The sequence below is a fragment of the Bos grunniens genome, chromosome 28 (genome assembly GCF_055505025.1).
Source record: "Bos grunniens cultivar Pamir isolate PY7600 chromosome 28, Bosgru_T2T1.0, whole genome shotgun sequence".
In the NCBI taxonomy this organism is placed as follows: Eukaryota; Metazoa; Chordata; class Mammalia; order Artiodactyla; family Bovidae; genus Bos; species Bos grunniens.
Genome location: NC_141192.1, coordinates 4,169,414 through 4,187,454, shown reverse-complemented (window position 1 = coordinate 4,187,454; position 18,041 = coordinate 4,169,414). Strand labels below are relative to the sequence as shown.

General features: G+C 51.4%; 1 protein-coding gene across 1 annotated transcript in view; it reads right to left on the bottom strand.

Annotated features, from left to right (window-relative positions):
* Nucleotides 1–332: 332 nt before the first annotated feature.
* Nucleotides 333–18,041, bottom strand: part of LOC147342765 (anthrax toxin receptor-like) — a 43,731-nt gene continuing 26,022 nt past the window's right edge. Inside the window, exons 10-17 of the mRNA XM_086381541.1 lie at nucleotides 14,901–14,996; nucleotides 12,082–12,151; nucleotides 11,440–11,530; nucleotides 10,271–10,492; nucleotides 8,800–8,838; nucleotides 7,624–7,707; nucleotides 7,143–7,220; nucleotides 333–634 (exon numbers count right to left, since the gene is read on the bottom strand). Of these exons, the coding sequence (XP_086237667.1) occupies nucleotides 407–634; nucleotides 7,143–7,220; nucleotides 7,624–7,707; nucleotides 8,800–8,838; nucleotides 10,271–10,492; nucleotides 11,440–11,530; nucleotides 12,082–12,151; nucleotides 14,901–14,996 (908 nt within the window). The 3' untranslated portion in view covers nucleotides 333–406. The remainder of the gene's footprint in view (nucleotides 635–7,142; nucleotides 7,221–7,623; nucleotides 7,708–8,799; nucleotides 8,839–10,270; nucleotides 10,493–11,439; nucleotides 11,531–12,081; nucleotides 12,152–14,900; nucleotides 14,997–18,041) is intronic.

Here is an 18,041-nt window from a genome sequence, read left to right as displayed (position 1 = left end):
AACCAAAAAATGGAAACCAGGAGCAAGGAGTGAAGAAGATGAGAAATTCAAGTACTCCTCTCTGTGCCAGTTTAGGGTATGAGACACAGGATTGTATTGATATTTTAAAGATCTTTTGGGCTTTGTTCAAAGAGCAGAATTTGACTAAAACCCCATCCCAGACCTTGGTGACACATGAAGATCAGGTTTTGGGGACTGGGACTCATCATGTCTAATCCACAGGACATCAGGGTGCTATGTCCTCTCAGGACCAGTATAGATACTTTTCATACAGTGGAGCAGTGCTCACCAGGTTAGCAACCGATTCCAACGCATTTGACCATAAACCAAGACTCAGTATATGTGTCTAATTCAGCAGTCAAAGGGCTCTTAATAATCTTGGGGTTTTGGTGCTTTAGAGCTTGGGCTATGGGGGCTGGAGTGACAAAGCGGCTCTGTTGGCTGTCCGGGAAGGGGTAGAGATGAACGGCTGCATTCTGGAGGGGGGCCTGGAGCACATGGATGGGGAGTGCTGGAACTGTGAGCAGCAGTTGTTGATGGTGAAGCACTCCCGGCTGGGGGGAACACAGGCCTTGGGGCTGCAGTGCAGTGGCCCACAGTGGGGCCTCATTAGGGCAAAGTTGACGCACTTTCCCTGTGGGAGACAAGAGAGAAGATCACCAGAAGCCACTGGAATTGGGTGCAGTTTCCCTGGGGCCTGCCGAGCTCCTTCTCTGACTCAAGTCCACCCTTCTCCTGCTGCCCAGAGTCCCCTGATTCCCCTGCTGGGCCTGCCGGTCCCTATAGGTGCTCCATATGCAGTACAGACTTCAGGCTTTGGTGGGCCTGCCATTCAATGTGAAACGTTACCTTGAGCACCTGTGAGGCCCAGCCTTGGGACCCACTGTGCCAAACCCTGTCCTGAGCCACACATGTCTCCACCTGCCCATCCGTTCTCACGTTCCTCTGCACCTACTGCCGGTCTCAGCCCTCAGCTCCTTTCCTAGGCCGACTCAAGCACCTCCTGTCCCCTGGTCACCTGGCTCCACTGCCCATCAATTCAGGCCCTCATGGAATCCTCCTCCTCGAGTTTCCTCTTCCTCAACTCACACCTTCAGTTGTGCTTCCTCACTGCCTGGAAAAGCAGCCCGGTGCTCAGCCTGGTGCATCAGGCCGTCAAGTCCCCAGGCTCCTGGCCTATCATCAGCACTGCCGGATGCACATGAAGTGCTCCTGTGTTCCAGCTACGCTCGCCACGCTCCTCTGCTTCACGGTCATCCTTCCCGGCCTCTCCATTTCCCGTATCCAGACTACCATCCTCTGAGACTGCCTCCGTTTCCCCCTAAGCCAGTCTGGGAGTGCCAGAGGCACTGTGGCTGGTTCCCTCTTCTCTCAAGCCCATGCGTAGAGTCTCTATCAACAGCAGGATTCTGATCCTTCCTGCCCTAGGATTGCATCCCAAACTCCCGAACTAAACTGTTCATTTACTCAGGCGAATTTTACAATCACTTTAGAATCATTTCGGAGAAGGCAATGGCACCCCACTCCAGTACTCTTGCCTGGAAAATCCATGGACGGAGGAGCCTGGTAGGCTGCAGTCCATGGGGTCGCTAAGAGTCGGACACGACTGAGCGACTTCACTTTCAGTTTTCACTTTCATGCGTTGGAGAAGGAAATGGAAACCCACTCCAGTGTTCTTGCCTGGAGAATCCCAGGGACAGGGGAGCCTGGTGGGCTGCTGTCTCTGGGGTCGCACAGAGTCAGACACGACTGAAGTGACTTAGCAGCAGCAGCAGCAGAATCATTTAGGTCAAATTCCCTAAAAATATTCATTACAATTTTCACTAAAGCAGCATTAAGCGCATAAATCTTGGGGGGAAAAGTTGGCATTGTGGTCTAGGTTTTTGCATTTTCAAGTCTTCTTTCATAGCCAAAGAGTAAAGTTCTGTGGTTTCTGTACATTATAGGTCAGCACATATTGTCACACCCATGTGTGGGTATGTTCTTTTATTGCTAGATTATAGATTGGGATCTTCTATCTTTATTTCTAAGCTCCCATATTTCTATTTATTCTAAAACATGAACAGGTCATTCCAGACTTAGTATCTTCTGCCTGTGGGATCCCTTTGACTTTCTCAAAGCAAGACTGCAGGGCACCTGTGCTGAGGCCTGGCTCCTCTCCCCTGGCCACAGCCTGTCACTGGGAGCTGCAAGGAGCAGGGATGTGCATATGGGTTGAGGGAGAGGAGTGAGGGGCTCCAGACAGTGGTGGAGGCCCCCGGGTTATGGCAGAGCACCCGAGTCTGTTGTGTGATCATAAGAGGCTGAGGGAGGCGACTGGGGCTGAGGGGAGTCTCCTTCTCCTCTGGTTTTCTATTAATGAAGAGATCTAAGTTGGTGACCAATTACTTCCTATATTAACTCAGCTGCTCCACAGTGAAGAAATGTTTCTTGAAGCGATTGGCAAATGGTTGGTTGAACCTTAATCTCCAGTGCTTTGGAGCTTTGGCTCCATTTCTGGATTTCCTGTTTATTACAGAGGGAAGTATGTGTGTGCGCACGTGTGTGTGTGAGAGACAGTCTATGGGTCTGTGTGTGTGTGCATGCACGTGTGCATGTGAGTGTGTGAGAGACTCTGCGTGTGTGTGAGAGAGAGGAGTTGGGAGGGGATGAGGGTTGTTGAGCATGGGGCAGCAGGCTGCCATCACTGTCCCAAAGCTATGATCTGAGACTTTCATAAAGGTCACAGCCTTGAACAGCTTTCAAGTTGGGACTTCCTGGAGGGCAGAAATGCTGCCCCAGCTTTATCACACACGTTTTGATGTTCCCTCTGTGAGCGGCATCAAAACACAGGAACTCAGGAACTCCTCGGCCATGAATGCATCCTACAGCCTCTCTGTAGCTCTAATCATTCCTAGGACAACTGTTTCCAGTATATATTTATGTGTTCATATTTAGAGGAGGTCTGCAAGCAATATAGTATGAAAATAAGAAATTAATATTCACAATTGTTTACACATCTAACACACTGCACAGAGGAAGGAAGTCCTTTCTAGTTCTTTCCCAGTCACTGTGACAGCACATTACAGGAGCTGTGGCCTGGACTTGAAAGTGAGTCTCCCTAGGGTCGTTAACAGCCTTGCTGAACCCTTACACAGCCTTATCATGTTGAGCCTATCAAAGAGCATCAGAACCTTGGTTTCTTTAGCCTCAAAGTGCAGAGCAGTGATCACGTGGCAGAACAGAGAGGCAGCCAAGCATGGGTGAAGTCTGGGCCTTGGGTTGTGGATACTGGCTTCATGGCTGTGCAGCTGGGCAGGTGTATAGGGGGTCAGCTTCCTCCCCAGTAGAGTGTTGGGAGGATGAAAAGACTGAGCTTGTATGAAGTACTCACTGTCTGGCAATCCCTACTCTGTATAAATGGCCGCTGTTGTGGGAATGAATGAGATCCTTGTGTAAAAGGTCTCGAGTGAGTCATACTCTCTGTAGACAGTTACGTCACTGCCAGCATCACATTCAGTGAGAAGTGGAAGGTTTCCTATTTTTACTCAATTTTCCTGATGTGTCTAGCAGAACTGATTTCCATGAACTGAATGGGCTGACCTGGGAAAGTCAGGGAACAAAGAGAATCAGGAACTCCAATGTGGGTTTGACTCAAGACTAAGAAAATAAACTGAACCTTGCTGCATCATTCCATTATGTGTGTAGGAAAGATGGTCTGGGAGAGACCATTATCAGATTTCCTCTGGGGATTAGAAGGCAGTGGGGCAGAGAAACATGGTCATTTCACAGAAGGTTACAATAAACAAGAATGATTGCTTCTGTTACAAAAACGCTGAGTGTTTTGGTAAACTGAACCTTGGAGAATTTTCTGCATTGTATTGTGCTGAAGTGCAGACTGGTTGGATCTCCTTGCAGTCCAAGGGACTCTCAAGAGTCTTCTCCAACACCACAGTTCAAAAGCATCAATTCTTCGGTGCTCAGCTTTCTTCACAGTCCAACTCTCACATCCATACGTGACCATTGGAAAAACCATAGCCTTGACTAGATGGACCTTTGTTGGCAAAGTAATGTCTCTGCTTTTCAATATACTATCTAGGTTGGTCATAACTTTCCTTCCAAGGAGTAAGCGTCTTTTAATTTCATGGCTGCAATCACCATCTGCAGTGATTTTGGAGCCCCCCAAAATAAAGTCTGACACTGTTTCCACTGTTTCCCCATCTATTTCCCATGAAGTGATGGGACCAGATGCCATGATCTTCATTTTCTGAATGTTGAGCTTTAAGCCAACTTTTTCACTCTACTCTTTCACTTTCATCAAGAGGCTTTTTAGTCCCTTGGACTGCAAGGCTATCCAACCAGTCCATTCTAAAGGAGATCAGCCCTGGGTGTTCTTTGGAAGGAATGATGCTGAAGCTGAAACTCCAGTACTTTGGCCACCTCATGCGAAGAGTTGACTCATTGGAAAAGACTCTGATGCTGCAAGGGATTGGGGGCAGGAGGAAAAGGGGACAACAGAGGATGAGATGGCTGGATGGCATCACCAACTCGATAAACGTGAGTTTAAGTGAACTCCGGGAGATGGTGATGGACAGGGAGGCCTGGCGTGCTGCGATTCATGGGGTCGCAGAGAGTCAGACACGACTGAGAGACTGAACTGAACTGAAGTGCAGACACATCTAAATCACAACGAGCAGCTGGCTGAGGTTTCAGAAGGCAGCAGCTCCTACAAGGTCATCCCCAGACTCCACTGTTCTCTCTCTGAGCATGTTCGCATACACATGGCTGACTGCATTTCCAGTCCAGGTGGAGGAGTTTGGAAACAACCTCCACATGGCTCAGGAACTGGATGGAGGAGAGAGAGGCTGCACATTTGCACTGCTGGGAACTGACTCCCCTGGGGCTTGGTTTTTGGCACAGCCTGGTGAAGAGGGCCTGGGCGAGGTTCTGCCTGAGCAGAGCTTCTGGGAGGGGGTACAGGGCACATGGGGTGGTCAGCAGTGAGAGGACAAAAGGCTTATGTCTGTCCTTGGAAGGACATCCGGTTGATGCTCCTAATCCCCTGCCCAGGCTGAGCTAGTGCAGGCTGAGAGCCCCCAAGCGCAGTCTTGACATGTTCCCACTGAGGCATGCCCTGTCCTCCAGCTCTAGAACTCCTCACTGAGGGGATCTATGGTTCAAGTAGGAAAAACTCGAGGCCACTCCTGCATAATATGTCCCTGAATAGGGTGTCTCCTGTTATACATTCAGGGTGGGGATTGGGAGCTGACACTGGCCTGCAGAGATGGTAGGCTCCCAGTTGACACCCCATCATTTAGACTATGATTCACTTTAAGGCCTGGGACCAGAACGCAGAAGGCTTCAAGAAAGGAATCAGGACTCCTGCACCCACCGGAATACTCCAAGTACCCACAGATATCCTAAACACTCAGGGCCCCAGGATTATGGTTGGGAGGGATAAGGTCAAATGGGAGGGGGGCAGAGGAATGGGAGGGGTCACATCCACCAGCCACAGTCACGGGCTCCCAATCCCTCTCAGGATGAGCAGGGTTGGTTTCAGCCAGCTCTGGCTGCTGCTGCTTACTCTCTGGGTGGCCTTGGCAGCTTCCCTGATCTCTCAGGCCTCCGTTTTGCCTCCAGGAAGCACACAGATCACTGTGAACCCAGAGAGACTAATGGGCAGACTTGAGAGCTGGTGTTGCAGGGGCCGAGCAGAGCCCTGGGTGGATACGAGTTCCCTAATCCACCACTCTGCCATCCCAACCTGAGCTTCACAGAGCAGCCCTGGGACTGTGACCATTTCAAAGACCTGTGCTCTGGGCAGGAAGGCTACTTCTGGTGCTTTCCCCTCTGGTGTCTTGCTCTGTCCTTCGTGCTCCTGACTGAGCATCTCTGGGTGGTTGTCTCTACTGTTTGAGGCATGATGCTGGCATGGGGCTCTTGTGAGCATAATGAGGCTGTGGTTCTGGGGAGAGATTCCAGGAGAATCAGGTGGAGAATGGGGCTTCCAGGCAAGCAAACTTGGGACTGAGAGCCATAGGAACGCTGGCACCTCTGTCTCTGCTGGGTGTGAGTAATGCCTCAGATGTGTCAGTAGCAGTGTCCAGAGGCTTTCTGGCCTGTCCACAGTTTCCAAACGCCCAAGTTCCCAGTCACCAAGAACCAGTGTTTGATTCAGGGAAGGTGACCAATGCAGCCTTCATTAAAGACTCAGGCTCCGCAATGTCCTCCAGGACCCTGGTCTGGTCTGTAGAAAGGGTCTGAGTTTGGAACGGCCAGGCAAATGATTTCCAGGCAAACCATTGCCCTCCTTGGGTCCCAGGGAGCTGGGTAGGGCAACCTCTGGTGGTTTGTGGGCAGGCACCATGAGATCATGAGTACTGACCCCAAATGGGGAACAGAGCAGTGAGAAGGGTAGAACCAGGCTCAGAATTCAAGTCTAACTGTGCTCCTCCCAGCCTTTGTGACTTAGTCAAGTCACTCAGCCTCTCTGTGGGTCAGTATAGCTGGGATAATAGTAGTATCTACCTATACAGTTACTGGGAGTATTAAAGCAATGAAAACATGTAAAGTTTTTAGCTGAGCAACTGACCCACAGAAAGAGCACAGTAGAATTACCCAGCATTATTGTTACATTCCAAGGATGACAACTGGAACAATCTGGCTTCTCCCCATTGTCACAGGCAGTGACACAGGAGGTCATCTTTGCTACCTGCTAAATGCAGTCAGTGTTGGCCCGACAACATCGTGGAGAGGCTGTCACCATGTCCCACCATTTCTGGCACTTGGGTGACCAGCTCAGGAAGATCTCATGGGTGGGGTGCAGCCAGCAGTCCCATAGGCGTGGGGGAGTTGTGGAAAGGGACGATTGATGGAAGGCAAATAGGTCTCTGCAGACCTTTTCACTCAGGATTGGAAGTTCTAGTCATAGTTCTGAGAAGAAAGGTCCTGACATCCTTGAGATGAGGACACGGAGGGAACGCATGGGTGCCATGTGGAGAATCGTCTGGAGGCGCATGAGCTCCCCGTCTCCACTTCTTGGGCATTCTTCCTGGCAGATACCCAGACAGGACAGGGTTCTCTGACCCACAGTCTCAGGGGGCAATGATGAAGGGCAAAACCAAGACCCCAACCCATGGGGGGCATCCCTGTGCCCTGCTTACCATGTCTCTGGTTGGACACCACATTACTGACATCTGATTGCAGCGCTGAACAAAGTCACACAAGCTATCCAGTTTTCCCTGAAAAGCAGATGTGTTTGTGAGGATGCTACAGGCCTAGATGCTGCCTCTAGAGGGGCAGTGTCTCCTATCGCTTGAAATTGCCTGTCAGGGCTCCATTCCCACCAGTTCCCTGAAACAGCCCTGAACTGCCCTTTGGGGGCCCCAATAATATCCAGAGCTTGGGCCCATCCCAGGGGGGAAACGCTGGTAGTGATGGGAATGTGAGCCCTTGTACTTTTTGGCTTCCCCTGAGCAACTAGGCTTGGGACTCTTTTGGCTTTTCTCTAGTACACTCTGGTGCCCACAGCTCGTTTCTGCTCACGCCATGCCAAATGGACCCAGACTTGTGCATGAACCAGCTGTCCTCATCTCCTGCTCCCCAGCCTAGGAGTCAGAACTCCTTCCCGAGGGCCCTTCTCACCTCCATTCGTTTCATTCCCCCTCCTTGGCACCCACAAGGGACAATCACTGTGGGGCATGGCATTTGGCACGTCTCCTCTGGCTCCTAGGGAGAGAAAACACCATGTTCTTGTCTGGCAGCTCCTGCCTGCAGACACATGACATCTGTTGCCCTGGCACCTGTCAAGTACCAGCCACTCAGCAAATGTTTGTGGGAATCAAGGACAGATGAGCAGCACCCGGCACAGGAAGAGAGTGGCCTCCATGTGAAAGCGCACCAGCTCCATCTGGCTTACAAAGACGGCTCTTCTCCAAACATCAGCAAACTCCACCCTGTCCCCTTGGTTCCCGGAGGCGCCCCTGCAGGAGAGGCCGGGTGCGAGGCTGCGCCTGTGTGACGGCGGCTGTCAGGGGTGCGGCAGCAGCAGGGGACAGGGCTGCCCTCACCCGCCATGGGCAGGTCCAGCCCCCAGGCCCCACTGCAGCCAGTGCTATGCCAGCCCTGCAGAGACCCTGTCTGCCGCTGTATATCAGACCCAGGTCCCTAACCGCCTCTTATGGGCCCTGGTCTGGGTCCGCACTCTGGTGGGTCAGCCTCCCCACCTGACCTTGGCCCCTGTGCTCGCCTTGACTCACCTCTCTCACAGCTCGATGCCAGATAAGACTCCCTCCTCCCTCCTCAGTTCCCCAGAGGCCAACCCCCAGGCCCTCACCCTGAAATGAGCCAGGGATGAAGAATAAGGAAACGGAGGCCCAACATGCATCAGAGCTCAGGGAGGGGGTCTGGGTCCCTGAAACCTGAGAATCCTTTTCCAAAAACTCACTTGACTCCTGGAAGGATCATCCTACAAACAGTCCTTCGGGAACTGATGAAAAGCCCATTGATTCCAGGAGGGATCATAGCTGTTCCTGAGACGGGCTACCCCACATGCTGATCCCGTGCTAAAGGCCCTGGATCAGACCATGTTGGGGGCTGGGGAATGGTGTTCTCTGGGTGACATTTTGCAAGTCTACTTCTTCATCAGCATCCCTGCCTTCCCTCTGTCACCCTCTCTTTCTACCAGTTCTCTCTGCCCAGACAGGTGAGAGCTGGAGGGGTGGGGGAGGACATCTCCCCATATACATCTGGGGCCTCTCTGTGTAGGGCATTGTGTGCAATGGGCGTGCTCTCAACATCAGGACCAAACACATCACTTACCCTTTCTGGATTCAGCACTGGCGGTGGCTCCTTGAGGGTCTGCAATGGAAGTGATCAAAATTGGAGTCGTCAAGTTTAGTGCCCGTAAAGCTTATCTCTACTGAACTGATGCATTCTGGGGTAGGATCTTTGCTGCATGAATTGGCTTCCCTCAAGTTTCACCCCCAGCCTGGGTGTCACAGCTCTCTCCTTCATGACTTTTCACCTCCATCCATCTTTTCCTGCTTACTTGGTACTCACAACAAGGGAAAGTCACTGTGGTTAAAATCATGGGTTAAAAGGCATGTGGAGGGCTCTGGCTCAGCCACACAGATAGAAGGGGATGCAGCACAATAGCAGTAGGGAGGCAGAAAATGGGTTTTGGGGTGTCAACCTTGGTGTCTGCTGTCTGTAGGTTTATAGCCAACAGGCTCCCCCTCCCTGGGCCTCAGGCTCCTCAGTTATCAAAGGGGAATCAAGACCTCCATGTATGGTTAAGTGGGAGACAGACAGACTGAGGTTCCTGGTCCCTGGTAGAGGCCGCACATGGAGTTTTCATCAGCAGCCCTGATGACATATGAAGACAAGAGAGCACTCCCCAGCCCTCCCGCCTCCCCTCTCCCATTCCCCTGCACCCTCCCTGCCTCCCAGTCCGCAGGGATGACTGTCCACCGCCCTCTCCCCTGCTTTCTCTCCTCACTTCTGCGCTTTGCCGGCCTCTAAGCTGCTTTACTTGTCCTTTCTCAGCTCTGCTTTCCCTCTTCTTCACCCAGCGCGGTCCTGTGCCCTTACAAGCCAAACTGGCCAGTCCCTCTGCCTCCTCTCCCTCCCCAGGGCCAGTCTCTACTCTTCATTATCAGGGCACCTGCCACACCCTCTGAAGGTGACATTTACCTTCAATGCCCCCCAGGTGCCTACACCAGACCAGACACTAGACAATGAGCTCTTATGGGCAAAGGTGGCGGGTACTTCATTCCTGCCTCTCTGTGCCCGGCATAGGGTCCTGCATATTCCGGTGACTTTGTGTGACTGATGAGGGAGTGACTAAGGTACCAGAGATGGGCAGGGATCCATGCTGTTTGCAAAGGCACAGCCGCCTCTGAGGTTAGCACTCTCCAGGCCAGCATCCTTCTCTCTTTGGGCCATCAGTGCCCATGCAGACCCCGCTTCTTCCCCCAACAGCAGAGACTTCTGGGGCTTTGATCTATCCGTGTCTTTCTGCTGTAGGGCAGTGTGGTTCTCAGGGGATCTGGGGTCCCCTCTTTTCAGGGGCCAGACAACCCATAGGCCACCTCTATGTGAGGGTGGGAGCATGAGGCAGGTAGCCCCCTAGAAGCCTGACTGTCTATGCCCAGGAGGGGAGGACAGAGTCTGTGCCTTGTTTGCTGGAGCTGGGAACCTGCCCACAGGCAGGACCTGAAGCAGGCCCATGCTTGGTCCCTCAGGGCTTGGTGAGGGCTGGACACAGGCTGCGTAGGCAGGGCTCACTCACCCTCCTGTGGCATAGCCACCAGATGCAGCAGAACATCAGGGACAATAGGAGCAGGGCTGGGATGAGCGCGAAGAAGTAGAGCGGGTTGATGTAGGGGATGACTTGTGCGGGTGGGGCGGGCGGCGCGGGTGGCGTGGGCGGCGTGGGCGATGTCTCTGGAGGCGGCTGGGCAGCTGCTGAGGGAGCTGGTGGGGTAGTCGTCTCTTGAGCTGGCCCCCCTGCCTACAGAAAGAACCCATGGCAGAGTCCTGGCACGGACCAGGCGCCTACCACTTGGATCCCACGCCAGTCCTCCCTTACCCCTTTCTGCTTGTTTACCCCACTTGAGGAAGCAGATTCTAGGAGATCACATCTGGTACCCTGTGGAGCCCTGGGCCACAGATCCCACTGCTGGCCCTGCTCAGAGGCTCTGTCCAGAGACCTGTTAAGGAAGCCCAGTCCTCCAAGGAGTGATGGCACAGCCCTCACTGCCTGCGTTGGCTGAGAGCATGGGGTATTGTGAGGATCACAGACAGCTGTGACACCCAGACGGGAGAGAGGTGGGGGTGCGAGAGCAGAGGCAGGGCACCCTGAACACCTATCCACAGCCTCACTCCCCTACCTCCTGGCTCTGCAGCCTCAGGCAAAGCTAGCTGGGTATGGCCACAGCTGCTGCACCCTCCAGACCCATGTGCCTGGAACCCAGATTTGGAGGGCTTGGGGGTCCCAGAGGTCCTGGACTCTGTCTCCTACTCACAGTGTCCAAACCTCTCCCACTCACCCCAGTTGGAATCCAGGATGGAGCCTTGAGGTCCCCACCACAAGGCCCAGCCCAGGGAAGGTGGCAAGGTATGTCCAGGGTGGGCAGAGCCTCAGCATCATTTCTGGAGTCTGCTTATTGGTCTCTTCCATGTGCCTTCAATGACACTTGGTTCACAGAGACAGCAAAGGTTTGCAAGGCTTGGACAATAAGGCATACCCCAGGTGCTCTTTTTAGTAGCCCTCCTATGGCACTGCTCAAGCCTGATGGGAGTTCAGCACACAGATGTAGGGTTAAGGGCTCTGAGCTACTGCGAGACGATGCTTAGGGTGCATCAGGCTATCGGCTGGACCTGCCCGGAGTGTTGTTCCCTTCACTTGCCTCCCCAGGGCGCAGGGTGTCAGGACAGCCTTAGCTGCCAGAGCCTTACCCTGGTACTCGCACAGTCCTTGCTGGTGAGGCTAACATCACTGTTGATGAAGCTGATACCATTGTTCAGGCTAATTTCAAGGGAGAAAGCCCTAAAGCACAGAGAGGGTAGACAGTGACAGCCAGGTCAGACAGAGTTCTTATACTTGGCTCAAGCTGTAGCTCATAATCTCCTCACTGTAATGACTTTGAACATCAGGCATTCAGGGATATCAGGGAGCAGACAGCATAGGTGGGGAGAGTTCATCCCAAAGTATTACGAGGTCATCTTCTGCAATGAAGTCTGACGAGGCAGTGAGGATCCCTGAGTGAGTTCAGATGTCCTCGTAGCCATGAGTTAAGTGACCAGGGATGGTGGTATGGTGTCATCATTCCAACTCCTCTGACAGTACAGTACGGGAGTTTAGCTCCAAAAGGCTGCCCAGAGCAAAGGCACCATCCACCCCCGGGCACATCGCCTTCTGCATCCTGCTGTCCTCGGCAGAGCCAGGGTCGCAGCAGATCACTGAGCACCTCAAGGGACTGTCTACCGGGGCAGGTGCGGAGGATACATGCCGTCCTCCTGGAAACATTACTGTGTTGCCCCAGTAGAGGTGGGTTCTCAAATTCTTTACACCTCATGGTGGCAAAATTGGGCACTTACTCATCTGGATTCTCTATCTTTATTCCTGGGCATATCATACTGGTATCTTGCACAGAGTTGGCTTTTTCATCTGAAACGCAATCACGTGAGAAGAATGTCAATGGACTTACCCATCCGCCCACCCACCCCTCCCCTCTGCCTGCCCTTGGCAAGCAGAGCTCCCACTCTCTGGCAGAAGCAGCTTCTCTTCTCCACCTTTTTCTGACACCTACCGCGCACCAGGCGCTGTTCAGGGCCTGGACTCTGGAGTTTCATGGGAACAAGACAGGCGGAAGTCTTGCTCTCAAGGGCCTGACATTCGTGGGACTGGAGAGGGAGTCAGACGATAAAGTAACAAACAATGGTCAAAATGAATGCCAGAGAGAAAAGCACCACGGTGTCAAAAAACCAGGAAGGGGTGGGGAAGGGAGGGGGAGGGAGAGCTGCAAAGACTCAGCATGGCCAAAAATAAATGAATGAAATTATAATCAAACTGAAGGTTTCCCTTTACATTCCTCATTTGTTAATGTTTTTATAGCCTCCTTTTAACTTAGGGACATTTTTTTTTTTAATGAACGGATGAAGAAGCACATCTCATGAAGAGCATGTCTTATGAAGAAGCATCTGTGTGACTCTCAATACTTTCTCCAATTCCACTTCAGCTTTTCTTCTGTCATTCAGAAAAATTAGATTTATTAAGCTGTATTTGAGATGTTACAGGCACTTACCTATGTTGGGATCAGGGGTAATGTTTTATTCTTTACTTTTTAGTATTTTCCTGTTTTCTACTATGTAGCAGTTATAATTAGAAATTTCTAATGTATTTTTATTGTTTTTATTTTATTTTAATTTTTTTGCCACAGCTCAGGGCTCTTCCCTAAAGAATGGTTCATTTCCATGTGGAAAACTTTTTGGACCTAACTCAACCGTCAGATTAGCTATGAACTTCAGACAGTGCGAGTCCTTCACTGGGACGGAAAATAAAAGCTAACTGCCCAGCATGGTCAGGGGAAAGGATTTGCATCTGAAGGACAGGATGGTTGGGATTACTGTGAGCAGTTTGTTCTCCATAGGCTGTTCACAATCCTGAACAGGGAGAGAGGGTGACGGCAGGCACTCCACAGACTGAGGGCCCAGAAAAGCGTGGCTGATTGTGAAGCAGGTTTCAGCCCAATATTAACTGGTTAGCTAAACACTCGCCCCATCTAGAGAACTTTTTGAAACATAAAAGCTTTACATACTAGTGACAAGCAATGTAAAACTTACAGAAACCTAGGTTGATTTTTTTTCTTTTTTACGTTTCTTTATATTTTCTAAACTTTTGTCTTATGTTTTAATCAGAGGCAAACATAATTAAAAGGAAGCAAGTCAAGCCTCATCAGTGCCTCAGGGCTCCGGGCAGTAAACAGCACGGTGCCGTCGCTTCTTATCAGCCTCGACTGTGTGCAGTGAGGTGGTCAGTGGAGGAGCCCAGGGCTGTAGGATGGCTCTCCTGTGGGAGAACCTGGTCCTGGTCCATCCCAGAGACGTGATGTCTAGAAAGGAAAGCAATACAGCCACGGACCACAGAGGAACACCTGAACACACTTCCTAAAAGATAGGTTGTGTCCCACCTTCCTCGAGGAAGGTCATCTCAGTGAGGTGGAAGGCCCAGAGGAGGCAAGAAGCAGCTTGTGACCTTGGGCACGCTCTTGAATTGACCCTGACTCTGGCTTCACATCTATACAAGGGAGTAACAATAGATGTCTTCTGAGAATTAATTGGCATAGTGCATGTAAGTCACTGAGCACATTAGCAAATGTGCTCAGTGAATAGTTCTCCATGCAAAAGTTTACTGAGTCCTAATCACTCCCCAGAAACTACAAACCATGGGAAATCTAGCTCCCTGAGACCATCTACGCCTTTTGTGGTGTAAGCAGTTAGCAGTGGAGGAATCCTGCCCATCTCGTGCGCCCGTGGAAGAAGAAGAGATGGCCCAGGAGTGCTGAAGGGCAGGGCTTGCGCTGGGTTTACCCGATGGCCCTGGAATGAGGAGTCATTGACATAACGTATCAGATCAATGTAGCAGTGGGATTGCTTGGAGACCTGAGGAGGAAGAGGAAGTCTAACTGTCCCCAGGCACTCTCTGGGGGAGATCAGACCCACTTCAGTGATGAGGGCATATCTCCTGCCCCATCTGTGTGCTTCCTCAGGCCACTTGCCCATCGTGGAGGAACACTTAGCGCCTGAATATTTCCAAATAGTAGCTATGTACACGATAGGGCTTAGTTGTGTACCTACCATACGAATGGCCCCATTGTATAGGACAGATAATAGAGACTGAGAACAGAACACTCATTAGGTCAAGATCACACATGTAAAGTGGCCCTGAGCCAGAATTCCAGGGTCCAGGCTTGGCAATTGGCATCTGCTCTCCATACCACCCTCCTGGGAGAGCTCAGTGCACCTGGCCCAGATTCAGGACCCTGGGGGTGCCATCACTTCCCACCAGAAGAGTTGTGAGATTCAAGTACTTGTCTCTCAAGGGAAGTGAGGGCCAAGGGAAGTGTGGGGGGAGTGCAGCCGTAAGGGCAGACCCAGCATCCCAAGGCCAGCCTCTGCAAGGGCAAGCTCTGAGCCAAGATGGTCTTGATGTGCTGGAGCTGATACCTTCCAGACTAAGACAAAGTGCAAGGTGGCCAGTCTTACCAGCCAGGTGGCTCCTTCCATTGCCTATGTTGCCTCCATCCTCACAGTGTCTGCAGTGAATGGTCAGCAAAGGCTTTGATGGCTTAGCTGGCTAAGGGAATGCAGTGTGGTGTGGAAAATGTGTCACTTGGTGGCACTGAGAGGCTACTTACCAATTAGCTTGTCTTTGAATTTAAATCTACAAATAACTTCATCCTCATTCTTTGCATTATTAAAACCTTTTCCAGAAATCATCAATTCATATTCATCTGCAAGGGCGACACCCAAAGGTCTGTTATTAGGAGAGTGCTGACTTCCTTCTGATCTTACAGTTACGATGGGCCACGCTATAACTGAATTCTCAAGGATTCCAATAAGCAAGCAGCTATGTCTGAACCAATATATGGGCACACACTGGGTCTTACCTGGCATCACAAAGGGTAAAGCTGAGGTGCCTGGGCCTTGAGCACTTGTGCCTGGGCCTCCCACTGCTGCCTTTGGTTCATCAAGCTCATTGAAGGCACCCTGTCTGCTACCCTCCATGGGGCAAACCCAGCCACAGGTTTCTGACTTTGAAGTCCCAAGGTCTTCCCTAAGAGGTGCAGGCAGTGTTCCTTACCAGGCCTTCCCTTACATTAATGACCCGGAAACAAGGTAATGCAGGCTGAAGACACTCCTGACCCTTGTCTGAGCTGAGCACACAAGACTAAGTGCTTGTGGGCCTTTCTCACACTCAGGGGTCTGTTCCTCCTCACTGTGATTCTCTATGCCAATGGCAGGCTGGATACCCCAGGAACAGGGCCAGGACCTGGGTAAAGCAGGGCCAAGAAAGGAGGCGAGGACGCTGCACAGGAGAATCACCCATGGAGGGTGAAATCCTGTCTTAGCTGTGGTTCTGAAGTCTGCAGTGACTGCTCTTCACCTCATTCTTCCTGCCGCTTCATGTACCTCACACAATGCCCCCAGGGATTCACCAAGCATTTCCTTCTGTTAGGGTGGGAGACTTTGATTTGCTAAGGTGTAGTTCTGGGCCATCGGAGAAGGCAATGGCACCCCACTCCAGTCCTCTTGCCTGGAAAATCCCATGGACTGCAGCCTCCGCAGTCCATGGGGTTGTGAAGAGACTAAGTGACTTCACTTTCACTTTTCACTTTCATGCATTGGAGAAGGAAATGGCAACCCACTCCAGTGTTCTTGCCTGGAGAATCCCAGGGACGGGGGAGCCTGGTGGGCTGCCGTCTATGGGGTCACACAGAGTCGGACATGACTGAAGCGACTTAGCAACAGGAGCAGTTCTGGGCCATAGCCCTAGCCAGGCTGCTAGCCAGGCCATAGCCCTAGCGCCAGGCTGTCCCCACTGGCACTTCCTGGCAACTGAAATACTAACGGATCCAGAGAAGGCAGCCAGTGGACCTAGCTCCTGGGGAGTAGATCAGGATAAATGCAGGTCTTCCAGCTACAAGCCCAAGGTCAATAGCCTCTACCCCTGTTCTCCTAGTTAAGATCATTAATTGCCCAAGATCAATTAGCTTGAGTAATATTCCTCAGAAACGTCAGCACAGCTTTGGACCTGACAGTCCCCCTCCTTCAAGTCTTCCTGTAGTCCCTATCAGATCAAGGTGAAGTTTGTAAATTCTCTGTTTTGAGGAAATCAGATTTTTGGGCTGTGGGCTGAAGCTGTCCTGCTGACATGTTTTTATAGGCTTTCAAGTATTTTCAAGAAAACGGGAGTCCATGTTTAAAATGTGAACATTTTCTCTACTAATCCAGGTTCCTAGTATTCTTGGAAAATGGGAACACTTGGCATGTGTGGGTTTGTATTTCTGCATGTCAACCACTGGCTGGGGCAGAGGCCACTGCCCTCAGAAAGGGAAGCTCTCCAGGGGCCAAGTGCTTGCCCCTAACACTATTGCCCATCATCCTTGGCTTGGCCTTGGGCCACTCCTCTTTCTCTTGGTACTTGCCTGGTCTAAGAGGGTACCTGATGCATTGACCTGTCCTTGGAAGAGCTCGAGCAACACGGAAGCATGGAGAGAGCACTGAAGCTTTGACAAAGCGCAGGGAAGGTGAACTGATCGTCTTGTGCTAATACATCAGTGCCTTTGTGGCCCATTCAGGGCAACCTTGAGGCCCCTTAGCGACATCCCCCACCACGCCCAGTAGCCAGCAAACCAATGCTGCTTCTGAACCCAAATCTGCCAGGTTGCTCCCCCACTGTTCACATTTCCTAAGAGCCCTGCCCACCACGGCATAAGAATCGTATTTGTCTAGGAAGAAGCAGCCGGAACTGTGTCCTGCAAACACGCCTTTACCAGCACAACTTAGTCCAGCCTGAGCAAGGCGACTGGGCCTTAATCTCATGGAAGTATATTTCATAATTCATATTCCAGGATTATTTACTGCAAAGAACGGTTTCCTTGAAAAGTAGAACCATAAACCAATGAAACATATTTTAATTAAAGCTACAGGCAGAGAAGAGAAACTTTAGCTATTGAATATGGGGAAATCAGGCTTTAGATGAGGCAAAAAAAAAAAAAAAAAAAAAGCCAATTGAAGCTTTTCTGCCATAAGCAAAAAGCCAAAAGGAATCAGAAATGAGCAAATAAGTGCCATGCCAAAGCTTACAACTCCTGTGTTCATCCAAATGTTGTTTCCCACTAATGGGCACCTACTGCACACCAATCTTTACACTTTCTCCCTTAAATCTCCTAACAGCCCCATGAACTTAGGCATGAGCTAGGCAAGATTTACTACTCAATTTTACGCAGAGGGATACTGTGACTTAGAAAGGGCAGGTCACTTCCTCTGACCCAAGGCAGGTACAGGGACGTGACCTCAAGTGCCCAATTTAGGACACATTTACATCACGTCTGCTCCTGTCTTAATTCCAAACATCCATCACTCTGCTCTCTGGGGACATGCCCTTTCTGACCTGAGTCTTCAGCTCACAGGGCTCTGAGTTGAAACCAGAAAGCCCCAGTAGAGGACCTGGCTGTCCCAGCTGCATGGTGAAGATTGGGCCCAGCCTCCTCTATGTGGGTGACTGGAGGGAGGGCAGCAGCAGAAGGCGGGGTCGGACGACAGCCCAGAGCACTGACCACGCTGGCTTCCTCAGGGGCAGTGCTCGCTGCCCTCTGCCTGGGCGCCTTCCTTCCTCCTTGGTTCTCCTGCTGCCTCCAGCTCCGCTCACGTGCTGCTTCACCTCTGCAGTGGAGCCCCCCTCTCCCAGGCAGTGCTGCTCTCAAAGAGGGGCTGCTGAACTCTGGCAAGTCTCCAAAGTGGAAGGCAGGGTGGTGGTTTCAATATTTCAGCAA